At 50.3% G+C, this 25468-nt stretch overlaps 8 protein-coding genes and 1 non-coding gene across 9 annotated transcripts; 2 read left to right on the top strand and 7 right to left on the bottom strand.

The window, feature by feature from the left end:
• Positions 1-253: 253 nt before the first annotated feature.
• On the bottom strand, positions 254-1569 carry QC764_0081260 (uncharacterized protein). Its single transcript, XM_062940797.1, has 3 exons — positions 1329-1569; positions 802-1233; positions 254-734 (listed from the first exon to the last, which is right to left on the bottom strand). Exons 1-3 carry the CDS (start codon positions 1509-1511, stop codon positions 339-341), a joined length of 1011 nt encoding a protein of 336 aa, XP_062799213.1. The 5' UTR covers positions 1512-1569; the 3' UTR covers positions 254-338.
• A 1191-nt stretch (positions 1570-2760) lies between these two features.
• Positions 2761-4274, top strand: QC764_512180 (uncharacterized protein). Its single transcript, XM_062948440.1, is given in 5 exon segments — positions 2761-3263; positions 3333-3592; positions 3656-3912; positions 3990-4198; positions 4218-4274. The coding sequence occupies 4 exon segments, from the start codon at positions 2774-2776 to the stop codon at positions 4090-4092; spliced, it is 1110 nt and encodes a 369-aa protein (XP_062799212.1). The 5' UTR covers positions 2761-2773; the 3' UTR covers positions 4093-4198; positions 4218-4274.
• Positions 4275-4976: 702 nt separating this feature from the next.
• QC764_0081240 (uncharacterized protein) lies at positions 4977-6068 on the bottom strand (the record flags this gene model as incomplete). Its single annotated transcript, XM_062940796.1, has 2 exons — positions 5842-6068; positions 4977-5781 (listed from the first exon to the last, which is right to left on the bottom strand). Exons 1-2 carry the CDS (start codon positions 5943-5945, stop codon positions 4977-4979), a joined length of 909 nt encoding a protein of 302 aa, XP_062799211.1. The 5' UTR covers positions 5946-6068.
• A 672-nt stretch (positions 6069-6740) lies between these two features.
• On the bottom strand, positions 6741-7596 carry QC764_512170 (uncharacterized protein). The gene is made up of 2 exons (XM_062948439.1): positions 7075-7596; positions 6741-7008 (listed from the first exon to the last, which is right to left on the bottom strand). Exons 1-2 carry the CDS (start codon positions 7525-7527, stop codon positions 6850-6852), a joined length of 612 nt encoding a protein of 203 aa, XP_062799210.1. The 5' UTR covers positions 7528-7596; the 3' UTR covers positions 6741-6849.
• Positions 7597-8164: 568 nt separating this feature from the next.
• Positions 8165-8905, bottom strand: QC764_512160 (uncharacterized protein; the record flags this gene model as incomplete). Its single annotated transcript, XM_062948438.1, has 1 exon — positions 8165-8905. One exon carries the CDS (start codon positions 8903-8905, stop codon positions 8165-8167), a length of 741 nt encoding a protein of 246 aa, XP_062799209.1.
• A 255-nt stretch (positions 8906-9160) lies between these two features.
• QC764_0081210 (uncharacterized protein) lies at positions 9161-11263 on the top strand (the record flags this gene model as incomplete). Its single annotated transcript, XM_062940795.1, is given in 4 exon segments — positions 9161-9244; positions 9373-10155; positions 10169-10303; positions 10364-11263. The coding sequence occupies 4 exon segments, from the start codon at positions 9161-9163 to the stop codon at positions 10670-10672; spliced, it is 1311 nt and encodes a 436-aa protein (XP_062799208.1). The 3' UTR covers positions 10673-11263.
• Positions 11264-16723: 5460 nt separating this feature from the next.
• QC764_512140 (uncharacterized protein) lies at positions 16724-18073 on the bottom strand (the record flags this gene model as incomplete). The annotated part of the gene is given in 4 exon segments (XM_062948437.1): positions 16724-17285; positions 17290-17366; positions 17431-17859; positions 18029-18073. Coding segments are annotated over 4 exon segments (1113 nt in total).
• Positions 18074-21366: 3293 nt separating this feature from the next.
• Positions 21367-23786, bottom strand: QC764_512130 (uncharacterized protein). The gene is made up of 2 exons (XM_062948436.1): positions 21889-23786; positions 21367-21818 (listed from the first exon to the last, which is right to left on the bottom strand). Exons 1-2 carry the CDS (start codon positions 22790-22792, stop codon positions 21592-21594), a joined length of 1131 nt encoding a protein of 376 aa, XP_062799206.1. The 5' UTR covers positions 22793-23786; the 3' UTR covers positions 21367-21591.
• Positions 23787-24660: 874 nt separating this feature from the next.
• QC764_0081180 lies at positions 24661-24749 on the bottom strand. Its single transcript has one exon. It is a non-coding gene; the product is annotated as a tRNA-Thr (tRNA).
• Positions 24750-25468: the final 719 nt, after the last annotated feature.

Here is a 25468-nt window from a genome sequence, read left to right as displayed (position 1 = left end):
ACGTAGCCTTTTAGCCAGCTTCAGTCTTGAGCACACTTCACACAGCACACACCCTGCAGTAAACCCTTGGCTCTTATCTCTCACAATTACCAAATGTATTTCCGCTATGTCTAAGATACTCGACAAGCTTGTGTATGGTGGTGGGATAGAGCAATGCCTCACATAGGTGGTCACTGTCTTCATGGAAGATAAGGTACTTGGGCACTAATTTTGGGTTAGTACCTACTCAGTACCAGAGTATGTATTTTCCATAGGTAGATAGTAACTGTGACGAGTGTTTTGGCTCAAGACTCGGCACAAAAGCCCTACAGACCAATGTAAAAAAGTGTCTACCTAGATTACTTCCTTGGTGGTCCTTTTGAATATGGTTTGGGGAGCCCAGCTTGATCCCGCAGTTCTCGTTCTGTTGGCGTAAGCAGCCGATGATCGAAGCGTGGTGTATGAAGCTGCCAGTACGCTGCCCAATGCTCCCGTTCAGTGACATGCATATCAAGAGACCTCGCGTCTCTGTAGCTGCGGAAGTTGTCATAGTAGGCTAGCGTCTGATGATCACGGTTTGCCGTTGGCTTGTTGGTGTGTTGGCTACTACTGACAAAATCCTCATACACTCTTTGCTCTCTAGCGATCTGTGCAGTTTGCCGTCCCGCCACGTTTTGACTCGCCGGTGCCGAATCGGGATTATGGGCCATGATGTTGTCCCTCTGCACTGGCTTTTTGGATGATGCTCCTTTACCCTGGTAATGACATTCGGGAGTTAACGACAGCAGCGGCACGAACGCCATCGTGTGCCCCATTACTTACCCCCATCATAGGCTTCCCTCCCTTTTTCTGCGGCCGGTCTTCCTCATCACTAGCGACAGCGATGGTTCCAGTTGGCTCCACGCTAAGCAGAAGCTGACCAAAGCAGGTCATGAACCTTTCGCCGAGAAGCGGCATCCGTATTCCGGATCCAACAGGAAGGACCACCCAGCGATCCTGACGCTCAACTTTGTCACTTCCCATCCACGTGATGTCGACTGCCTCGGTACAAGACATGATGGCGCTAGCTGTGTTGAAGACAGTCTCTGGAATCTTGATGATGGGACCCAGGTTATATTCAGAGATGGTACTGGCTGGTACAAAACTGACAGGTTCGCCACTCGCAGACCTAGCCATGCTGTCGAGCCCTACAGTTATCAAGCGGAAGCTCTCACGCTGTTCGTCCTGTACCCACATCCGTTTGAAAAATGGACCCTGGATGGCAAATGGTAATTCCCATCAACAAACGGCGCCACAAAGGTATGCAGCGTGTATATTAAACTAAATGAATTAAAAAAAAATGCACATACCTTCTTCCACTCCTCCATCCTTGCCTTCTCGTCGGCTTCTCTCAGTTCAGTTGCACGATCCTCATCCTCAATACTTACATAGCCTCCTCGTAGTGCAGCTCCAACATGCAACCAGTTCAGGCGATCAAGCTCCAACTGTCTGACGTGGTCAGGGTGCAAGTAAGGACGTCTATAAAGTGCCATTTCCCTGGGTATTGTCTCTTGATAACAGACAGTGATGTTGCAGAGTTTTCCCAAAGTATGGTTCCCATTCATTTTGGCTGAGAGGAGGCATAGTTGGGGGAACCCCCCCTTTTTACTCATCAACGGTGTATTCATTACCGATTGGAATATTCAAACAAAACATGTTTGAGACCAGCGACCATACATACAATCATTATGAACGCATGACGACACCTGAGACGCAATGATGTTTGATGTATTTTCCATATGACAACCATTTGCTTAATGACTAGGCAATAGCTTGCATCGAAACCTTCGTGGCCATTGTCGGCTTATCGTCGACTCTTACTGCTCTGGCATGAGGCACCCTCCGGTTGACCATGGCACTTGCGTCCCAACTGTGTTTTGAAGACAGCTGTATGTTCCTGCCTACCGTGTCGTGGTCAACATGACTGTCATTGCAAAGAAAGTATCAACTCAAGACAGTATCCTAAACCACAATTAAAAGCTATACTGAAGAGGGATCGAAATATAATGAATAGGTTAATATGATTCTTTACTATGAATAAGCCAATCGTTATTACAGTTTTTATTGAGATGCAGTGGGTACCAGTTACTTGACCCAAGAGGTGCCTGCCAAATCAGAATCACTTCTAGTTTTCGGCAAAATGTCACGACATCGAATATGATGTTTTGGGTTTATTTAGCCCAAAGGACGGTCCGAATGTTTTCCGAATCCCTAGTTCATATACTTGAACTTCTATCCCATTGTCGGTCAACAATCATTAGCCACAGGATCAGGGATGAATCGTACAGTATTGGAATTGTTGGGTTCATGGTCGAAGGTTGGCGTGCACGGGCCACCGGTTCGGAAGAGTGGAGCTCAGCATGCCCCTGAACCCCTATTCAGATGTAAACACCGAAGCTGACTTTGGTTATTCAATAAGCCCACATGAAAGATATCACACCGCATCGATTTATTGCCGCTCTGTGACACCTTTGTACCCAATAGCTAATCCCTGGCGACCCTCGTGCGACACAAACTTATGTTGCTATCCGTGAAATCACAAGTTCCAAGTTCCAGGGCCTCATCCAAAGCTGCCCACCATTAAGGCAAGACCAACAAAAGCCATGCCGACCTAAACATCAGTGAGGTGTGCAACAGTAATACAACATGTCCTGGTCTTACGTACGGTCTCGAGTCCACTAACTTCCCCGCACGGGTTGTGGTTAAATAGACAGAACGAGGTCTGTTCTAAACGCGAAGAGATTTTCCCAATACAATGAAACAGCCAGTCCACGTGCAAGGTACTGTTCCAACTTTAGAGATGACCGCAGCTCAATCCCAAGCAACTCCCCATACCATAACAGGTAATACGAGTCCGCGCCATAGTGGCTCAGCCGAGAACTTCGCGACGCCAGATGCCAATGCTTCGGCAAGTGATGCAGCCGAAAATAAGAATACCAACGGTACTGCCGATACAGGCAGCAAAGGATATGGCAGATTGGCAGCCCTGCTCGCTAGACAAGACGAGTATGCCATTTTCCGTCGTTTCAAGTACCTGAATTGTCTAAGCCTACTGTATCAACAGGCCGAGATCATTTTCCTCCAGGATCACCTGGAGGAGCTGGCGGCAATGGACCGAACACACTCCTGTCGAATGCGACAGTTCTTTGACAGGGACTGGATTACCCTTGCACATCCAGGGGATCCGGAATCAGGCCAACAATGGGCAACCATGCAGCTGATTCAACTGAAGCTGGCAAAGTACAGTACGCATTATCGTTTCTCTTTTACCTATTCTGTCTTTTCCGCATCTCTAACTTCCCTCGCTTCAATAGATAAGGCCCTCCTCACCCAAGCCTCACTCGCCAAACTCAATCCTCCCAACTTCCAGGATCTAACCTTTCTCCGAGAATGGATTGGACGTGCCGACAACGGGAATTATCCTATTCATGGCCCAGATCAGCATGCATGGGATCCAGAATTCGAAACTGATCTCATGGCTATCAGCCCACGGGTGCCGTTGGATCGCCTCTCCCGCTGGGTGAACGACATCATCTTCCCCTGGTATCACAAATTCTTCGGGGCCAAGATCAAGGTTAGCACAGCATTTCATCACTGTTCCCTGCCCAGATGTAGGTTGTGGCTGATAAAGGTGTAGGACCCGGAGGATGCGGCCAAAAACCTCGGCACTGGTATCTACATCTACAGCGAGTCTCATCTTCAAATTGTCATCGAGACATTCGTCACCGTCGTCGCAGCCCTGCTTCCAGTGCTGAGCATTGTGGTACTCTACTTCCTGGGCGACAATAACAAGTTCAAGTTCATGGCCTTGGTGATATTCTCGGCGATCTTTGCGTTGGCGCTAGCAATCATGACGAAGGCCAAAAGGGTGGAGGTGTTTGCTGCCACTGCTGCGTATGTTTCCTCCCCTTCTGTGAAATTGATTAGTCAAGGATTACTCATAGTGATGCTTTCTTGGGTCTGACATCTAGCTTTGCGGCCGTGAATGTGGTGTTTCTGTCCCAAGATCCCACCGGCGAAGAGCTGGTTGAGCTGATGAAGCAGTATTTAACTGGAGAGAAAGGGGGAAATTGACGGCATCACTAACGGCTGTTTGAGGAGCTCCCTTGTATTGTACACCGGGTGTTGAGGATTGAGGATACCTTATTACGGGCATATATCAGGATGGATAGTTCCAAGGGTCAACTTTCTATCCAAGGGTACCTACCTACTCGACAGAGAAGGAATGAGCTCGCAAGTGGTCTAATGACCTGCAGACACTTTAATGCCCCTGATACCCATGTCACGGTGAAAGACAATCCAAATCCCAGTCAGGTTGGACAGTGTGGCTCAACATCCGCAATACCTTTGAAGTTGACGGCCCGTCAACTTCAAGGCACAGTCGGCGTCTTTGATGTCTTCATGGTCATGATAAAGCTCTACTACTACTACCCACGGCCTCTTCTCTCCACCGGAATCCCCACTGCATGCTTCAGCACGTCTCCTGATAGAATGGGCAAATCAAAATCGCATTGATCATCTTTCGGGGGCCATTGAAAAGAAATTGAAAAAAAGTAGGCCCATTGAGACATTTTAAGGCCTGGCCACTTTCTTTGGAAGCATGCTAGTTATCTTTAAAGGCACATTGACATGAATTTAAAGCATATCAAACTATCTTTGCACTTGTGGGCGAGCAATGGGCAGGAAGAAGAGAAGGATTCTAAATGTAACAGACGTAAGTGGACAAGCCCAAGAGACAACTAAGTCAGATATCTCCAATAATGACACCCCACTAATCAAGTTCATCGCTTACTATCATGCTTCGCTACAATGCGGTATAATAACCAACAAACACAATCCCCACATGTCCAAGTTTCGTTCAGCCCATACACCTCATTCAGTCTGCTCCAACCCCTCCATCTCATTACCAGAGTCATCCTTTTTCGCATCATTCTCTTTCTCTACACCATTCTCCTTCTCTACACCATTCTCGCTCTCCCCACCATCCCCCTCTTCATCCCCCCCCCCACCAACCTCCTCTTCGATCTGTTCGCTCTCTCATCACCCGAGCTATCACTGTGGTCCCTTTTCTTGCTGTTCACATCCTTGGTCAAAGAATACGACCCACCACTGATAAGTATCATCCTCTCACTCCCAGGAGTTTCAGCGTGACCGTTCTGCGTCGGTGATGCCACCTTACTTGAACCCTGCACCGCCCTGGCATCCGCAGCCTCATGATCCGCCTTGCTCCCTGTTATAATCTCAACACCACCATCCTCCTCAACATGACCATGATTCACAACCATCCCCCAATACTCAACAGGCACCTCACTCCCATCCTCCAACCTCCGATACGGAGCAGGCACAAGCCCCTTCACGTTCCGCTTAAACGCCATAAGATACATCATGTAAGTCTGACACCTTGGCCCAGTCTTTGTCCTCTCCCAAGCGCGGTACTGCCCCGGTGTCATCAGCTTCCCGAGCGGGGGCTTGTGCCATCTCGTCTTCTGTCCTGGTAGCCAGAATCTGGTTGGGGGTGCCCAAGGCACATGTTTGTTAAGGGGAAAAATCTTGGATGTGGGTTCTTTTTTCGGAGTTGGTGGGAAGGTCAAAGGGGATGGGGCAAAGCGGCTTCGTTCACGGTCGTACCCAAGTCCGTGTTTGGACTCATCCTTCTTGGAGTTGCTCACGATTGAGGTGTAGGTTGGTTCACCTGGTCGGAGAGCGGAGATGGCGCTGCGGCGGGGGTGGGGGGGGCTGACAAGGTTATACGGGGGGGCGGCTCTGGTGGACACGAGGGAGGAGTTAGAGGAGTGGGATTTTTTCAAAGTGTGACAGTCTAACAATTCCCTGTCTTGTTCCTCTTGGTGTGCATCGGTCTCGAGGATGGTCTCGAGGATGGAAATTGACGAGGAGGCTCCGTAGCGGCGGTCTGGCGGCATGTTCATGTTGCGTAACTTTGGTTTGGGCTAAGATGATGGAAAGTAAACCGTTGATCTGGAAAGAATGGAAATAGCGGTGGTATCTCTGTTGCGTGGCCTGGGGGAGAATAATGACCAGTTGAAGATCGATGATTCATGATCGAAGAAAGCCAACCTAAGCTGGAGTCGGTGCTCATTCTTGCCTGAGCGACTCTGGCAGCTCGCGTGGCAGGAAGATGACGTATGAAGTGTCAAGTTGATGTATTTGGCAAGCCCAAACGTGCTGACATTTCTGGTGTGGTGACTCCTTCCTGAGGCACAAACAAGTGTAAACAGCAGGAAGAGTAACTGCCGACTGAGCCTTCCAATTCATGTCTCACATGACCCAGCTGCCAGTTCATCTCAAGGCGCTTCGACTCAGGCACAAAGAAGCTCGCCGATTTATTTCGGTTGTCAAATATTAAGGGCCTACGGCTGGGTACAGGCGTAGGTCACAGGTAAAGGATTGAATTGTCGGATAAAGAAAAGAAAGAGGAAGGTAGAGTACACTGCCCACGACGTCCTCTTATACCTCACAAATCCTCCGGACTCCCCCTGCCAACATGCGTAATTTCAACCAGAATTGTCCGAATTGACTACGTCAAGCGCAAGCCTCGCACGTCAACCGTCCTCTACATTAAATAACCCTAACCTGGATATCATCCCATACCATCAAGCACGGGCAGGAGACATCAGTAATTCCGTAATCATATCATTTCAACACAGTGTCTACACAAGCAGAAAGGGAGATAGCGTACGGAAAAAGCCTAGCTGATGTCTTGTTTGCTGACTAGATCACTCCAGGCCGCTATTCTCCAAAGTCCAGGCCGCTCATCCGCCTGTTGCTCCGCCTCCATCAACAAGCCCTCATGTTGCCGCAATGCTGATCACCTTAGCACCTGTCGCCAGTCACATAGACATTCCACTCGTCCTTCATGAACTCCTGGGCGGAAACCTTCTCGGTTCTTCCCTCGTAGTACAAGCAGTTGTCCTGGAGAAACCAGGCGCTGCTCGCAATGTTCTTCCAGGTGGTTTCCTTGACGGAGTCATTCTACAACAACTAGTCAGCGCATATCTGCATAGAAGATTGGGATAGAAAAAGAAAATAGAAACATACGTCATTGCACCACCAAATAGCGGAGTTGTAAGCGCAGCTAACACGGCCGCAGCTGTGAGGGGAGTTATTGGGGGCAGGGCTATCGATGGATCCAAGGTAACGGGTGCCATCACGGATGTCGACACAGTTGGCAGCTCCCTTTCCACTGTCCAAGTGGCAGTTGACAGACTGGCTCTCGGGGCTGCTGCCACGGGCCATCAAAGCGTGAGGATCCACGGTCTGGATGTTGCTGGTGAAGGTCTGGCTCCAGCCGGGGTGAGCGGCGTCCATCTGGGCGATGGCCTCCTCGATGGTACCGGTGACAAACTCGCGGGCGCCGTTGGGTTTATTGGGGTCGACTGGGAGAAACCACTCGACTTCGACGACGGAGTAGCTGGAAACGGGGGGCTCCGCAGCTCCGTGGACGAGCTGGGTGAGGAGAGCGCTGACGGCGAAGAATATCTTGGTGAGCATGATGATGGAGTTCGGAAACAGTTTGGTTGTGGTGGGTGATGGTCTGGAAGCTCAATGGGTGCCTTGATGCTGTGGAGGTGAGGAGAGGGAAAGGAATAGTGCTTGGTGGAAGTGGTCGAATATTTATATCGAGACCAGGGCCATTTCAAGGAGCAACCCTCCAGGAGCCCCATATTTAGTGAGCCTCGTCTCATGTCCCCATTCACTTCATTGAGTCACTGTCCCAATCATGATGGCATTGAATTTCAAAACCTGGAGCCTCATCAAGTCACGAGTGCTGCAATGGTATATCTGCGGATCAACTGCTTGCTATATAAGTGGGCATTACTTGAGTGAATCCAGGCTGGTGACTGCTCACAATCGCTTTTGTCCATGCTGCCCCTTTGTTCAACAAAACCATTGCTCCTGTTTTTGGTGAGATGGATTGAGCCAGGTGAATATTCTCAAACTCCCCATCTCCACCCACCACAGACCCTACAGTCATGACCCTTTTCGCTCCGCATCACCCATCACTCAACAACCAATCGACACCTTGCTGTTGAACTTCCCCAGTGTCCTGGCATGACCTTCAGCCTCTCCGCCCTTCATCACCCCACCGCCCTGCCAGAACCCCAGGAGAACCCATCTCCAAGCTCCTTTACTCAATCCTGTACAATGCCTCCCTCTCTTTGTCAAATACGTCTCCAAATCCATCGCCGCCGGACAACCGATGCCTATCCACCTCCGCCTTCAGCTTGGCTACCTCTTCTTGATACGTGGTATTCCTCTCGACTGCCTTCTCGAGCTCAGCCCAGATCTTGTCAATCTCGTTTTGTGAATCTGCGACTTTCCCCTCAAGCGTAAACTTCAAGCGCTCATACCAGCCACACATGAACTTTGCCCTGGTCAAATCCATGTTTAGCGAGCTGACCTCTCGCGCCAAATTGTCGTGGGCCTCTTGTAGCTTTTTGTGTTGCGACTGGAGGTTGTCTTTCTCTCGCTTGAGGGTGTCGTAGAGGGCCTGAGACTCGCGATGCCAGTCGATGATGGTTTGGGCTTCGGTTGTGGTCAGGGTGTAGGCGTTTGGTTGTTCGGTGCGTGAGGGGGGCTTGATCTCCTCCTTCGGGGCGGGCTTGGGGAGGGGGGTATCCGGTTCGGATGCGGGCGGCTTCTCGTCGGTGGTGTCTTGCGTCTTGGGGTCGACTTGCTTGTCCTCGATTTTGACGGGGTGGTCGGGGTCAGGGTTTGTGGCATCGCGTCTTGCATTCAGCTTGGCCAGCAGTCTTAAGTCTCTGCTGTAGCGAGCCTCGGGATCGGAATTATTTTTCATAAGCTCACAAATCTCGTCTTGCCTAGAGCGCATGCGCAGGCACCGCAGTCGGTCGCGGAAGGTCCCCATGTCGAAGATGCCACGTTGATGGGTTGCGTTTGGCCAAAGCCAGTGGTGGGAAAGAGGAGGAAGTCTGTTTTGGGTACCGTACCAACCCGATAGGCGTGGGTTGGGGCAAAGCTAAAACGCGATTCGGGCTCTGGACTTGTGATGGACTGCTGATTGCTGACAAAAGCACTGCCCAGCATATAACCTTTTCTTCTTTTCACCTATTCATCTTCCTCCTCCGCATCCTCACCGCACAAGCGGGCTTAACTCAACATCATGAGCCCAATCATTTGGGCTTGCCCCATCTGTGGATGGGACATTGACGGTCTAACCGAGGAAGCTGCATTCTGGTTCAACCAAGTTCGCGGATGTATGTGACACATTTCAATGTACCTGCCATGCTAATATGCTGCTACTTGCTAGTGTAGATGGATGTCGCCAATGGACAGACCATGTTGACTGGAATTGGCGTCTAAAATGGTGATGAGGCCCACTTCGGATCCTTCATTGCTCCTCAGAACCCAGGCCCGAGATACGACGATGAAGGCTACGATAAGTCCGATGACGACATGTTTTCCTTCGATCGTCATCAGCCTTTTGAGAACAGACATGGATTTGCTTTCCACAATGTCTGCTGGACGCTGCTGGAGGAAGCCTTTTGGCCCAAGCCTATCCCTCTCGGTACAACTTTCCAGATTTTCGATTCACTCACCCTGGTGATTCGGGTAAAGAAACTGGACTGGGGCTACGGCTATGGGGTAAATTCAGCAAAGTACTTTCTTTGGGAGATTAATATTGAGTCGCAGGAAGGTGGTCCGCCTCCATTCCATTATCACACATTCAACACGGACGATCAGGACACTAAGAATGCGCTTCATAACAGGAATTACATCTTGCAAGCTGTCCAGAAGGTTGCTGACCTTATCAAAGTCAACAGTCAGGTGGCTGTGGGCATTTCAGTGCCGCCATGGAATGCCACTGCTGAACCAGATGATGGACGCTGGTCGATGGTAGCGGGAAGTATGCAAACTCTCGAGTTTCTACTTTATCCACTGCCAACTGCCTGTCGAGAGCTATTGAATCATAGGATCGTCGTTTCTGACAACATATTGCGGGTCTCTGTGTCGACTGTCGAGGTTGGAGACTTCAGCTATATCTCCAGCATTGCCCTCATCAGTCCAGGCCACACCATCACCATAGGCTATATAGGTCCAGCCGAGAAACAGCAAGACACATACTTTGGGCTCAACGACTTGATGGGTTTCAGAATTGTAGTCGGGATAGGCGGCATTCACGCCATACAATGTACCGGCCCCCTCGTCATCGATTGGTGGCTGGCTGGGCTGTCCCAACAACGGCCTCATAACAAAGCGCTTGACGTCATCATATCCAATGAAGGGGCTCGGATGCGGCTTTGATGTATGTCAACTCCTACAGTATCCCTTCAGGGAGATACATCGCTAATTGTATATCACATAGGGCTTCCGTCTGATCAGCATTGGCAGGACCAAAAAGTGTGGTGACAACAGTGACGAGAGTGCTGTCGGCATGAATACAAGTGACATCTCTGAAAGCATGGCGGCCCGACAACTCAAGAAAGCCGGGCTGTGGTATCCCGACGTTCCACCCGACGACATCCAACTCAACGGTGACAAATTCCACCCACTGAAGTTATACTTGCTGGGGTTCAAGCCTATCTTTTGGACGCATTTTTGGAGGGCCAGGGGGCAGGTATCTCCAGCATCTCACCAGCATCTGTTTTGCATGACTATCGCCGTTTGGTTTTAAGTACTAGACAGCGGATATCCCTGATCAATGCAAGACCTTTGGTCGGTGGGCAGAAACCGAACCGCAACGCCAGAAAACTACCCGTCTCGACATTGATGAAACTGGGCGAGAAAACTTTTAGTATTAGAATTCTTCATAGATTCTGCAGAGATGGTCAAGGCCTTGAGTACACCGATGGGGTTCTGGTTTCTTTCAAGGTATGGGTTTTGTGTTGTGCAGTGGGGAGATTATTGATCGCTATCTTGGCCGTGAATTGCCAACCGGATACACCTACACCAGATCACGAGGAACAAGGGGAACAGTTGTGACTTTGAGGTTAACAGCGCTGAGGTAGGCCGGGGTGGTTGGTTCTTGGCACCACCGGCAGAATTTCAAGTGAAAGAGGGGAGTGCCTATTACGGGGTTCTACAGCGTACAATTTCGTCGTTATGCAGGCAGGCTTCCGGCGCTTGGGTTTACGACTAAACCCAAGTCGCTTCAGTCATAAAGGAGGTGCGCCCTGGAAAGGATGGTCTATAGATTATCGACAGGCTTGCCTTTGGGTTTATTTCCGCGATGCTCTTACTCATTAGAGAAAGGCTAGGTACCTAGATTAAAGAACCTGACATTCGGGGGACCACTACCATTGAATTCCCAGCACCTGTGCCTATGATGTATCAGAACTGTAAGAACCTCTCGAGACCAGATTCCAAAGCCTCATCCTCTTGCTGCCTTTAGTAGCGCCGTCTTCGTACTGCGAATCATTGCCGTCTATCGGTCGTTTCGTCGGTTTTGTGAAGAGTCCAACACCAAAACTAAGGCCTGCTCCGTTGTTCTCAGAGATGGAGGTGTTTTCGGTTGTTGGGTTGATACCTGAGCATTGGTTGAATAGGGTACTGTGCGAGATATTCCCAGTGGTGTTGCCGACATGTTCTGGCTTGATGCGTCGGTATCCACAGTGTTGTCTGAGGAGCCGGTGGCACTTGAACTGTTGGCAATTGTTGGACAGGGAAGTGGGACCTTGATCATCGGTCCTTGTCGAGCATGTCGAGGCTATGACCTGACCGGGGGGGCTTGTTAGATCCTCTCCGTGGCCCCGCCTTAGTTTCGCTGAGAGGCTGAATATGATTCCGCCACGTGGGAATGTTTGTGAATCGACGTTCTCAGACTTGGAGAACCTGTCCAGAATCTCGACCTTTGCCTCCGGTCTGTTGACAATAATCTCCTCCAGGTCTGCCAAAGAGGCTCCCAGAAAATGTAGGACAGCGGCTTCGGAAGGTCGCTGACCGCGAAAATGAGGCCCAGGAAGCAGGTGGAAATTGATCAACAAACAGTATTATTGAGTTTTCAAAGTTAAATTTACAGAGTGTGGAAAACCAACAGAAATACGCCCCAAGAGCAAACACCAGGTGTGGGTCTAGTGAAAAGGTGGGCCTTGTAGGCGTCTTCTCATGTATTCTTTCCTCGCAGCAGATATGAAGCTTTCTGTTAGTCGAATTGAGAAGAGCTTGGACGGATGAGTCCCTTTCAAATCGTGTATTCGGTTCTTCAAAGGCGTTGAAGTCGTAGAGGAACTCAGAGCTGAACTTATCATCACGACAATGCTCTAGGGACGCTCTGACTAAGTGCAGCAAGGCCCCGGTTCCTTTAGCAAGCCAGCCCCGTTTGTCCTCTTCATCCCACATGACAACATATTTCTGATCTATCCCCCTTAGCTTGGCAATATAACCCTGTTTAGTTATGTGGAGAGGGATATCTTTCTTGCCAATGCTAGATTGACATCCGCCAGTCACAATCTGTCCCACTGAAAATGACACTTTCTCGAGATATTTCGATTCCGGTATTGCCTTTTGGGTGTTGTGACATTGGATACCCTTTGACGACAATAGGGTTGCCAAACAAGCTGTGCCAGGACTGTCCTGGCTTTGAATCTTCTTTCCGCCACGCCATTCCAATCACGCCGCTCATTTCGAAACAAAGTACTTTCGAATGCAATTCGATAACCTTGTTGATTTGTGGTGTGCCCGAAACGATTTGGCCTTCTGTTGGACATGTCCGAAAAGCAGCACATAGCCAAACCAAAGATTACTCCAACCTCGCAGAGAAAGGCAGCTGTACCTACAGCCTTAACCAGCCCGTCGGAAGACGTCACCAAAGCTGTTATAGATGACCGGTCGGGGTATGTTACTAACAGTATTAGTGTCTCGCATATATACATGTAGGTACCTGTGTGATAGCTTAGAGGGTGTCTTACCTAATTTCCTATCTGAATCACTACAGTCCATTCCATCACCGAATACATCCAAAATACGCAAAACATATGCACCGGTAACAGGCCATGTCTGACATATATATTCAGCACAAGTGAGTCCTTGCGCATTTTGTTCGGACCCCGTCAGAGTAATTACGTCGGGCATGTGCCAGCCTAATGACTTGTGTGTCTGGTCGGCATGCTGATGTCTTATTGTGGGGCACCTACAAAGGGCCTGCTTTTCACCAGACCCACACCTTTTTGCTTTGAAGGCTGGATTTGGCTTACTGTTTACTTTTACTCGGAACAACTAACAACAACCAACTGTAATATCAATTTGTCAACCAATATCTCTGCCTTTTGGCCTCTCCTTTGTGGGCAGTGACTACACTTGGCCACCGCCCTACACTTACAAACCCAACCGAATCCAGCCCGGTCTTAAAACATACAGAATGGACCTCAGAGGGAATACAACGACTCACTTGTCGCGTACGGGGACGCTGTGCCAGGATGTTGGATCTGATAGCGTTCATGGCGTGGCAGGACACACTGTTGTCTCGAACAAGGCTGGATAGAAGCCATTGATAAGATGGAGACTCAAATAACGCTTCTCGATATTGGTGGTCGTCCGGCATGAAGTTAATTCCGTCGGCTTCAACTTCAACTGGCAGTTCATCTGGTGTCTCTTTGGAAGGTTGCTGCTCGAGTCCAGTGCTGTCACTGTCTTCATCATGTTGAATCCAGTTTATGATCCATGATCCCAGGGCTTCAGTGCTAGTCCCATTATATTCTGATGCCGGCTTCGCTGACAGTCTATCGTCAGTAGATGTTGTCAACGAACATTGGCACAGCTCAGATATATCGCTGCTGAGGATTAGCGATCTGCTCATATGCTCCAAATTGCACCTCAATTGGACGTTAACTTACTCGCGATACTTGTGCACAAAGAACATAACATCACTCGGCATCTACGATGAGCCTGGATTCCTATTCTCAAGGCGAAGGCTCTGAGCAACGGGGGTAGCTTCCTGGTGATGTTGACATAGCCTTCCGGTCCTACCTCCAGCTGGCGGATATGATTGGCAAGGGAATCGGCCACCTCAGTCTTGCAGACATTGAGGATGTCACCATCAATGCTGCCATCGTCCGAATAATCTGTCTGATTATCAGACTGATCTTCATGTATATTGCCATCGTCCGTCTTTGACTCGTTTTGGGGCCTAATAGACAATTCCCTGGGCAATCCATATCCTAAATCAGGTACGGATCCCATGGCAGTGTCGTCCTTCAAGGGTGCAAGCTTCACTTCCACATCTTCCGGCGCTTGAATTTTTTCAGATGCCACTAAGGCTTTGGCTTCAGATGTTCAGTCGGGCTGGTGTCCATAAGTCCTGACAGACCAGAGTTTCTCAGAAGGGTAGTAGCTTTAACGGATCCGAACCTCTGAATTTTGGGCCCATCTGATTTGTTGTTATCTTCCAAAACAAAATTTTCCGATGGTGCGAGATCGCTACTATGGTCTGTAATCGACTTTGGCAGCCCTGTGCGTGTGACGGTCCGGTCAAAGCATCTGGTACCCCAACGATCTTCAGCCATTGGATCGTCTGGATGTTTCCCAGATATCCAATCATGATCGCAGAGGGGGACGTCATGGCTCTCCACGAGATGCGATCTGGAGCTCTGTAACGGAATGTCATGGGCAGTAGTGGCCTTCAACATATGCCTCATATTGAATGTACTCCATGGCTGATTTCCTTCAGCGACCAGCTCATCCATCCTAAGAATGCGATCATTGCCGTCGGCATGTTGTTTGTTCCAGGCCTCACGATATTCTCGGTCCGTCTGTTCGCGATACTTGTATCCTTTTTAAATGATAAGTATGTAGATACCTAGCTAGGTAGACAAGGAAACGGGGGGGGGGAGGGGGGGCCGGTGCGGGGCACTTGAATACAAGGGTAAATGGCAGAAAGATTCACTATTCCGTCGAGCAATGCTATCAAAAATACGTCGTCTCTCCTCTTCCCGATCTTGCAATGTGACTAACTTCCATAACGTAGACTTATCCTTCACCTCCCTGGAGTCTACATTCTGCGGTCTTCTCAAGAAAGGTTTCTCTATCTGAGGGACAGTCCGCTCTGAATCTTCCCCCATACTTTCGCTTGTCACGGCCGCTTTCCACTTTTCCTTTCCTTTCATAGGGATGCGGTAGTCAACCTCGTCAAAATCGGACTCATCGTTATGACTTCCCTCCCCAACTTTGTAGGCTACTTTCGGAGTGTCTTCACCCTGGTTTGTCAGCGCCAAGGCCGTTATGTTGTCTTTCCATTCATAATGATCCTCCGAATGTGACACAGACAACCTGGGAGATTCAGACAGTGGCATGGCAATCGTCCCCTCTTGATGTAGCATAGCTGGACTTGTTCCACGGGGCGTTGCCCTCACCACAATGTCTTCCTGGCCCTCCAAAGCACACTAGCCCTTGATCGGGACACCTTTCGCACTTGCGGTCCATGATGTGCACGGCGGTTGGTTGGGTGATGTAGTATTAAATGATGTTATAGGTAGTAGTTGTTCTGCTCGATATCAACGACTTGTGTTGGCCAGAAGAGTTCGCGGAAAGGTGTCAAAATTCAGATGAGGGGTCACCCAGACGACCAATGATATGACCGCCCACAGAGCCTGCTTCTCAAAGCTGGGTGATGGACTTGGCGGGATCTGCCTCACGTACTGCCTCATAAAAATTTGCCATAGTGAGCTGAGTCCAATCAAAATATGAGGCGAGCTTGCATATTTACTAATTCTGCCCATATCCCAGTAGGCAGTGCTGTGGCGCTGTGCAGTCCGAGACAACCCCATAGCCATAATCACCTGGAATCTAGCACATGGTGCTAACTGTGGTGAAATAACTGTCAATCCATCTTCATTCTCGAATCTCAACACCACCTATCAAACCCCAAATCCCAAAGCCTTCCTCCCAACTGCCCATCCGTCAAAAGACATCAAGACCAATACCATAATATCATCCTTTCCCTTCCAAGCCATCACCAAATATCGGTCCGACCGACAAGTCCTCATTGTTATGTCTATAATGTGCAACTTGAGACATCTAATCACAAGTTAGAAATCGAGATATCGAGACACGCAGCGCAAAATGCAACCCATCCTCATGTTATCATATGACCTGACATGACGTGAAAAAAAGAACAAAGAGCAAGAAAAAAACTATGCAAAATGGTATCATTAAAACGACAGGAATGAACGAGAGAGGAACAATGAACAAAGAATCGCTCTAAAGTCCGATCGGCCAGGTACCATGGGCCATTCAGAATCGGATATTGACAAAACGCCGCGGTCCAAAATGTGAAGAGCATCTAAAATGCATGACAGGAGGAAATATGCGTTGAAAAAATTCCCGACACCGTTGATGTTTGAAGAGATGCTATGCAACCCGCATCCGAGGATCCGTGTTGATCAAGACCCGACGTCGGGTGCGACCGGCAGTGACAAAAGGTCAGGCGTGAAATAGGCATGACCGGAAGCCCCAAAGGCAAACGAACGCAGCCATATGCTTAATAACCGAGCTCGGAATGCTGTGTGACCCATGAGGAGGAAATCACGAGTAAAACGGTGTTGAATGGGTGGTGGTGGTGGTACAGGACGGTTGCAACCACACTCGTACGGAAGGGTCCAGGCCGAGAACCCCAAAGCACAAGGCGACACCGGCTAGGCCTGCCTTTGCTGGTGCCAGGTGGGACAGACATGCAATGCGTCAGACATTGTGAGACTGACTGAGGGAACGGTATCGATAAGCGGAAAGGTTTTTATTGTTGCTTTGGGTCTTTGGTGTTCTTTCCGTGGTGGCGATGTTGTTGTGGTTGTTGGGGATGGTGCTGATGCGAGTGGTGGGTTGGGCTCTCGGTGCGCTCCCTCTGTCGGCCCCTTGGTTCTTCCTCCTCGTCTTGGCCAGAGCTGAATCTGCGGCGGTCCTCCTCATACCAAGCACTGAGAGGCTTGCCGCCAAACATCAAGTCATCATCTTCGATGACGGTGGCCATCATCCATGAGTGGCTGTTCAGGTCCATCTCGCTGGTGTTTGCGTCTGGTACGTGGAGGTTGGGGACGAGCATGTATGACTGGGCGTTCATGTCGTTTGGTGAGCCCTGTGGAGACGACATTGCGCGTGTGGTGTTGAAGTGGGGAGGAACTGTAGAAAAGACAGGACAAAATATAAAACCACGTGGCACACAAAGGAGGGGTTCGGTCTCTCTTTGTTGCTTTATATGCTTTGTGAGGCTCTGGTGAAGGGGTCGGCGTCTTTGTGGTGGTGGGAGAGGCGGGGTGACCTGCCTAATAAGGCAAACGGGAGGCTCGGTAAGGGCGATCCTACACAAGTGCCTTGTTGTTGGGCTGCCGTCTGACTGACTTTGCAGTGACACAAGTCATCAAAATGCTTGGCCAGCAGACCTGAAGATGAAGAGGCGGTCAGAGGATGGTTGCAGGGCGGGGCGACAGGAGAGCAACAACTCACTGGGTGCTGAGGGGCGGCTGCCCGAGACACAAAAAAAGGACGAAAAGGTTGAGATGATTGCTCAAGGAGTTTGGGGGAGGCTGGCTGACAAGGCGTGTTTGTTTGTGCGTCGTCAGGTCGCGGGGTATAAGTGCTGTCCAGAGAGGCAGAGAGGGTGGGCAAAACGCGGGGTACAGCAGGGCAACGTTTCGCCAAAAGCCAAAATCCCTGCCTTGTTGCGCGGGGTAAAAACGGAGCTGTGGAGTTGAGCTGCCCGTCTGGGATTGTTCGAGTCTTGTGGTAGACACCAGCAGGGGGATTGTCGCGATATGATATGTATAGATATCGGTGGTGACCGGTGATAACAAGGTGAAAGGGCCGAAAAGATAGGTAGGCGTCTCTCAATGCGTCCGGTGGCTGTTTCTGCGACTTATTCGACGGAACACGGGCCTCGGTCGGCGCAATTCGATATCAGAGAACGTTTTTTAACTCGGTGCTGAAGATTTGATGGTGGGGTTGGTGGACAGGACACGCTAAAAAAGTGTCAGATGGGGGAACAATTGGGACCTCGTGGGCAGGGCGGGCGGACAAAGCAGCCAGATAAATAAATGCAAAACACTTGAGCAGTCAGATTGCCGTGCAAATGATCAATGATTTGTCGCATAAGCGTATCGGTCGTTTCTTGGGACCAAAGCGAGCAGGGAAACGCGACGAGCTGAGCGATGACGTTTTGGTGAGGCGGACAGACAGAGCCGGAGTATCGCCGCCGCCACTGCAAAGAGAATCGCTGAAGACTTTTCAAGTTTTTTTCGGGAGGACATACAACAAGTTATAGCAGTGGGACTTGGCTTCTTTTCGGATCTGTTGCTCTCAATGCTGCCGGCTCTTTGCGCAAGGGCAAACCCAGGTTTTGCGGAACACTAAGTCCCGTTGCTATGGTTGCAGGCGCTGCCCCGCCAAAATATCGACGGCGGCAGAGACAGTGTTGCTGAGGTGAGGTGGTCCTGCTCGTACCACGCTCTAGCCGCCAAAGTGAGTCGTGGAAACTGATAACCGTTTATTTGCAGATGCCGCGGAATACGAAGTAGTAATGACAATGAAGCAATGTCTCACTGCCGCACTACGTATCCGGACCTCGAGGCTGGAGCGGTGTCCGGACGGTGGATGGCGCCCTGTTAACTAACGGGCAGCTGCCGGCGATCGGAAGTGCTGAGCGGGACCCGTTGGGGCGTTGGTGATGGATCTGCCCGGATGCTGGCGGGAACGGGAGTTGGGGTTGCTGCACTACCACTGACAGCTCAACTATGACGCAAAGTCTGCACCTCAGCGCTGAAATCCCCCTGGCTTGGTATCCCGGATCTGGTTTTTTGGTCACTTGTCGGCGTTGAAGATCCAGGGTCTTTCGGGGCGATCACTAAGAACTGACGATGGGCAGTGGTGTTGAATATTCGGTGTGTTATCGCCGATATTTAGCAGGCTGTCAAGACGCGACACTAAATCCCAACGTTGAACTGTCGTGCAAGGTATTGCTATTCCTAGCACTACCACAGGTTCATCTGTTAAAAAAAATAGTTTGAGATGAGACAACCGAACGCAGTACATGAACCAGGCATGACGGGACCGCCTTCCATTATGATTTGAAATGGCGGAAAATTGCCACGATTGTTCCCGGCGATAATGACAGCGTCAGAGATCGGGTCAACGCTGAGCCGTGTCCAAAAGTCCGCTTTGGGCATCGGCTGCCAAACCCGAAGTTGGGAGCAGATGGGACCTCGTCGGGATTCGATGACACGCATGCTGTACAACATGATTTCTTGTCTTTTAGAATCCCATTCTCTGAGCTGTTCCTTGTGTCGTCCACGGGTCACCATGTTGGTCTGCCACGACGGTTGGGCGTTGACCGCCACCAGCTCCGTTTCACAGCTGAGTCTTCCACAGTGACGGGGCGCAAAGCTCGGGCTAAGTGGTGGCTATTTGCTGTCAACGCCATAGGGCTGAGCCTGCGGGTCATCGACTGCTTCCGTTCTTTTCTTGCCTATGTGCTTGATGACCACCAGGCTCGATTACGGCGACAATCCAGTGGAAATTCCTTGGCTAGAGTTGACATGCAGTAGCACAGCGATGCCACCTGCATGCCGCGTGTAGCAAACCGCCGTCCTTCCTGAAGCGGACATCCGTACTTTATGTGAGCTTAAACTCATGTAAGTGAAGCCCTGCGCCTTCCTTCTTGGTCAGGCATGTTATCTTGGGGCATTGCGGAGAATATCGATAGCAAAGAAAGTTTATCAAGTTTCAATTCTATGCAGATTAATCGCCATCTTCGAACTCTGGCTAATAAGCGATTGCTTAAGTTCAATGTCCTCTCCGTTTTGTCCACCCCACCCTCCGTTTGTCCTGTCCTCACTGTTCCCCCCACCTTGATCCCAGCATACTCACCAACTTTCCCACCATCTCAGAAGACGCCAGAACATCACATGCAAATATCTTGCGACTACTCTCCAGAGCATGGAGTTGGGATCAGATGATGCGTTCAATCCCGTCATTGATTCCCCAATCCTCACCGCGACCATGTCTCTCATATTCAGCTCTCCTCAAGCCCAGAACAACACAGACCATCCGTCCGTCTGCAGCAGCAAAAGCTTCAGCTAGATATCTTGCAGCAAGCCTAATATCGACGCACCTAAAATAAGCTTCTAACGGCCACCACCATCATTCCCACCTACTGTAACCCATCGCGATGCAATAATCGCCTCTCCAGCGGTGAGTCTATTTTATCGAAAACCTCATAGCCAATTCCAGAATCCCAACCTCAATCTGCACGGATCTCCCGAATACTACCCCGCGATTCTTCATCAGCCCAGGCATGCGCCACACTCAAAATATTTAGCGATTCCCGATTGCCAGGCTTACGACGCATCCCAAAAACCAATAATAACCACCGCATCACCCATGGCATGAGAATGACGAACTCTACCCGTCAAAGTTGAAACCTGTATGTAAAAGAAAGAAAATCCAGGGGCCTTGTCAAGCTTGTCCAAGATTGCGGGGTGCATAGACAAGAAGGTTTTGGTGCCGGCGCGCCGCCTTGATCGCACAAAACAATGACGTCACTTTTGGTCCCTTGATGCTCCCGCGCTTTGGACCCCGGATTTGGGATTGGGGGTCTGATGATCGGGACACTGGGATCTTGGAGGTTTGAGGGTATGGGTAGAGACGGTCAGGAAAGGTAGGTTATCGTGAACGGTGCTGTTCGTGGATAAACGGTGGAGAGACAGTTGTGGCGAGGGGTCATCGTGTGGTCATGAGCTTCATCATTATGAATATGGGGTGATATCAATAAGTAGACGGGATCTAAGGTAGTGAGGAGTGGCTAAGCGTCGTGTATCCTCCCCATCTACTGGGAAATATAACTGCTCGACTTGATAGTCCTTTGGTGTCAACCATGCCACACCACAACCCCATACGCAAACGCCGATGGCTAACCAAATTACTCCGTCTCGCCTTCTTTAGTTTCTCCAGATATCGACTGTGTTATGTCTAGTTCATGGCCATAGTTCTGTGTATTCTACTTCCACATATGCCATTTTTCTTTTCCCTCAAGTTTTGAGTAGGTACATCCATGCCGCGGTCCCGTATTATGACCAGGGGAAACTGATGCAACCCGGACAAGACCGAGACATCTTGGTAACACAAGTATAGAATAAGTCACACGGTTGATCTGAGTATTTGAAGTCTTCAATCTTAGCTAGGGAAGCTTGAACTGAAACCTTTGTATGGGATACCTAACCCTAGAAGAACACTACCTTTGGTCTGTATGAAACCACTCACTGTAAGTGCGGAACGGTCGACAAGGCTTGATGGTAGGTAACTACAGACTGCAGTAACCTTTGTAGCCTGTGGAGGGTCTCTAGACTTTTACAAGACATTGATCTACAGTCTTGACTTGGACTTGTCTTTCTGCCCAATGTTGGAAACTCCCATGTTGATTTATTTCCAACCTCCAGCCTAGCGAAACGTATCCAGGGAGGTATCGATATCAGTCCCATCCATCTCACATAATATGTGTATTACAAGACCGAGATATACATCCATCCCTCACTCATATCTATATATCATACAAGAAAACACCCTATTCATAAAACCATTAAAATTCACTAACCAAAACTCCCTTGCCTTGCCCATCTACCAATCCTTCTCCACCATCCAAGCATCATCATACTTCAATTTAGCCCCCGAAACCAAATCACACCCTCTATGTCCCCACTTCTGCCTGAAAACCTCCCTCCCCGTCTCCGTCATCAGCTCAATCGACTTCGCCAACCCAACGGCCGGATAATAAAACGGCTCCCCCTTCCCACCCTGCTGCCCAAGTTGCCAAGTATTCCTCTCCCTATCCCCATGTTTATGTTCTGTTTAATTTACCTGAAGTCAGTCCTCCATCCCAACATCGCAAGACCAAAAAGAAAAAAAAAAACTCACGAAACTGCTTATCAGCCGTAATAACCAAATTCCTCCACTTCCTCCAATTCGGATCCTCCTCCCTCTTATCTCTATCCGCCGGCAACGGCCCCCCATCCTCCCCATAACCCACCCTCTTAATCCTACTCTTCCCCCTCTTCTCCTTTTCCTCCTTCCTCGGCGGAGGCGGATTTGGATCAACAAAACTCGGCTCCGGCCCCCCCTCCAGTCTATACAAAACACTCAAATCCGCCAGCGCGCTCGCCACATCGGTAATAATCCCGGCCTTGGCATCCTTCTGCGTCCAGTTCCTCATAATCAACTTGGAGTGCATATCACAATCAGTCATGTAATAAGGGATATGCGTATCCCATCCTCCTACATCCTCAAACGCAGCTGGGTTCACCAGCGCGAGATGGTCATAAGCAAAAAACCTGATTCCCCACCTATCATCCTTCTCTCTTGCTTCCTTCAGCGCAACAAGAGCGAGTTCGTACAGGGATTTGTAGTTCTTCTCGTTGTATTTCCCGCTCAGACCGGGCTTCCCGTCTTCGTAGGCGTAGGCTACGACGTCCATGTGCGACCAAAAGTAGTAAGGCCATTTGTGGGTGTATGTCAAACTCAGGAAAAAATTCTGCATCTGGGCAAAAGACAAAAGTGTCGGGGTGGTGACGACGTTGACGCCCAGTTTCTTCAACGCGGCGTGGTTAAGGTAAAAGGGGTTTTGAAGCGAGAGTTGACCCCTGACATTCGACTGTTGGACCCCCGTGTTTTCAACAACATAGATCTGGCTTGGGGGCCAGCCGGCAGTGATGTAGGATACCACAGCTTGTTGGAGCAGAGGCCAGGTGCGTGTGAATCCGATCAAGAGGGGGGGCGCGACGGGGAGATCGTATTCCTTGTGGAGGTCGGGGGAACGTTCCATTTCGGGATCGGGGGCGGGGTGGATGTCGCGAGGAGGGGGAAGTTTTCTTTTACTGGAGGAGGAGTGTAGGTTGGTGTGGGTTTGTATTTGGGTCGCTTTTCTTCGTTGTTGGAGGAGGGTTTGTTGTCGACGCCGGGGAGCTTTTCGCGAACGAGGTCGCGGACGGTGTCGCGGCTTGAGGGGATGATGAGGCTTAGGATGAGGAGACTGGCGAGGGCGGCGGAGAGGATGGTGATGAGCTGGCGGGGACTGGGCATGGAGATGAGCATTTTGAGGGTTGGGGGCCACCGAGGGCCACTGGTGAGGGTCGTGAGCCCTGGGGGGCTGGGAGGTTGAAGAATTTGTTCTCAAAGTGAGGTCGCCAGAGAGTTCATGGGTGAGTGAGATTCCTGGATGATGGTGGAATTGATGCGACAGGAGCGTTCGATGGATCGATGACTGGTCGCGTTATCGAGCAGACACCGACCTGACGTTCAAGCTGATGACGGATTCGGCAGTTGGCAATTGCTGGCAGCACTGGAGTGGTCTGCAAGGGATAAGGACGGCCGCTGCCGAGGCTGGATCGCAGAGGACGGCGTGGTATGGTCCGGCCGAATGTTGAGAGTTAAATCGCAACGGACAAGAAGGGGGACAAAAAAGTTCAAAATTCTCCCAACCGGGCGGGATTGGGGGCATGTTGGACCTGGGGTCGGGGTTTAGTACGAGGCAGGGCGAGGTGACATGGGGTGTACCGATTTCCAAGCGGCGTTGGACAGTGTCAGACTCTTCATGATTGGTTGCTGAGCTGCGAAGGCGTAGGACACAAGTTCCAAACAGCGGCTTTGAAGCCGTTCGAAAAGCAGCGTGTTCGTCAACGGTTATCATCACTGGCGTACGGGCGGCGTCTTCCTGGACCCTGAAACTAGTCCAACAATGCCAACAGCCTGTTTCATTCACAAGAGAATATTGCTCGCTATTCTACTTTAAAGAGATGAGCCAATTGAGTGTGTACCTGCCAGCCGTCCTGATAAACAACAGCGGGGCAGTCCCGCAAACGTGGGCATGGAGCTCCTGTGGTGGAATGGATCGATGACATCACCGGCGCATTTGACACGTGAGATTTTAGGCGCGAACAGTCAACATTGCATCGCCAAAACAACAGTTTCTTGCTATCATAAGGACAAATCCTCACCATAAACAGATTTGCTCGTGCAAGTTCCGAATTTGAGAGGGTTAGCCAAGCAGTGCCAGTGAGCTGACAGTCTGTTGGTTGGTTCCAGAAGATGGTGTCATTGGCTGGTGCCAAGTTGTCGCATTGGGAGAAGGATTTCAGGCACCCAGTATTTTCCCAATGCGATCTGACGCGCGTATCGATAAGACGCGACATGAACCTTTTCTTCGACTGATTGCCGCTCTCACGAAGGCCTGGGGAAGTCCAAAAGGTTAACAGAGATATATCTTACCGCCTTCACTGGCCATTTGTGCTGTCTATCGAGAAGTCAAAGTTTACACCATCCTGACTTGGCTTATCCACCAGATGTCAGCACTAACAAGTTGAAACGGGAGGCTTTGCAAGGACATCTCCACTCGCCTTGCCGTCTTCCGTGGCTAGCTCGAGAACCAAAAACCTCGTATCAACAAGACTGCCGCCGGTGCATTCTGGAAGGGGTGCCGTCGCTGATCCACAACAGTTCGGCGATAATGCACGGGCCATACGGGCCGACCCGGCTCCGTGCGCACGTCCCATCCGCATTTTAGGATCGGATTCAAAAATATCATTCCGCCACGCCTTTTTACTTGAATTTTGGAGGTAAAACAAACGTGACCGGACGGAGGAAAGGTTTCTCTGCCTCACTATATAGGCTTCAAATACCAAAAGGTAAGGATTATGCCCCCACGCGGGATTGAACCGCGGACCTCATCATGTCAAGTCGAGATGTCTTACGAGTGATGCGCTCTACCACTGAGCTATACGGGCTGACTTGAGATGTCAGCTAGTGTTGGAACTTGAGAACATTTCGATAGCAGGGTTTCCCCTCTCAGCAAACGTAGACCTTTCAAGATTGCGAACACAGGTTTGAGGTTTCCCATCTACTTGCTGAAGACCTGTCACAAATGGCTCCACCTACATGCTCTCCAACCGCGCACACACACCTCGACACTCGGAGATGCAACTGGCTCACCACCTCACTCTGCTGTGCACACTCTTTGCATGTGCCAGCAACCACCTGGCGCGGTGAAGCGACCGAGTCGGTAATCATCCAAACCTGGCGATATCTTCTTTTGGTCAACTAATGACTGGTTCAACTCAGGTTTCACACTGACCATGGTGGCTTTGCCGTCTCAAGTTCTTGTTGGGCCCGGCTGAATTCTTGGAACATGATCCACCCGGCCCGGAAAGGCGCCCCCGACCACCGCCGGCTTCAGACCCACTCCGCGGACTGGATCTCGCATTCATGAAAGTGCCCTCCTGTGGTCATTCCCAGGCGCTGTCGCTGTGGTCTCTTGCAGCCGCTTCTGGGTGACCGAGCTCCGCCGCCGGGCGCATGAAACTTCACACGAACCACTTCCAACATGCTTCCTCTTCTGGGCATGGCAAATGGGATATAAGTCCCGTCTCAACTCCCCCACCTATCTGAAGTCCTCGAATCTCCAGTCCGTCCAAGCCCTACATATATCACTCATTAAATCACCAAA

Source organism: Podospora pseudoanserina, chromosome 5, assembly GCF_035222485.1.
Source record: "Podospora pseudoanserina strain CBS 124.78 chromosome 5, whole genome shotgun sequence".
Classification (NCBI taxonomy): domain Eukaryota; kingdom Fungi; phylum Ascomycota; class Sordariomycetes; order Sordariales; family Podosporaceae; genus Podospora; species Podospora pseudoanserina.
This window is presented reverse-complemented; position numbering and strand designations above follow the sequence as displayed.

Bases quoted from the DNA above. Each gene is read 5' to 3' on its own strand.
- QC764_0081260 (XM_062940797.1), bottom strand. From the start codon at position 1,511: ATGGCACTTTATAGACGTCCTTACTTGCACCCTGACCACGTCAGACAG. The intron at 1,234-1,328 runs GTATGTGCATTT...TTTGCCATCCAG, and splicing joins GGATGGAGGAGTGGAAGAAG to GGTCCATTTTTCAAACGGAT. The intron at 735-801 runs GTAAGTAATGGG...TGTCATTACCAG, and splicing joins GAGGGAAGCCTATGATGGGG to GGTAAAGGAGCATCATCCAA.
- QC764_512180 (XM_062948440.1), top strand. From the start codon at position 2,774: ATGAAACAGCCAGTCCACGTGCAAGGTACTGTTCCAACTTTAGAGATG. The intron at 3,264-3,332 runs GTACGCATTATC...TCGCTTCAATAG, and splicing joins ACTGAAGCTGGCAAAGTACA to ATAAGGCCCTCCTCACCCAA. The intron at 3,913-3,989 runs GTATGTTTCCTC...TCTGACATCTAG, and splicing joins GTGTTTGCTGCCACTGCTGC to CTTTGCGGCCGTGAATGTGG.
- QC764_512170 (XM_062948439.1), bottom strand. From the start codon at position 7,527: ATGCTCACCAAGATATTCTTCGCCGTCAGCGCTCTCCTCACCCAGCTC. The intron at 7,009-7,074 runs GTATGTTTCTAT...TAGTTGTTGTAG, and splicing joins CTATTTGGTGGTGCAATGAC to AATGACTCCGTCAAGGAAAC.
- QC764_512130 (XM_062948436.1), bottom strand. From the start codon at position 22,792: ATGGAACGTTCCCCCGACCTCCACAAGGAATACGATCTCCCCGTCGCG. The intron at 21,819-21,888 runs GTGAGTTTTTTT...TAAATTAAACAG, and splicing joins TACGGCTGATAAGCAGTTTC to AACATAAACATGGGGATAGG.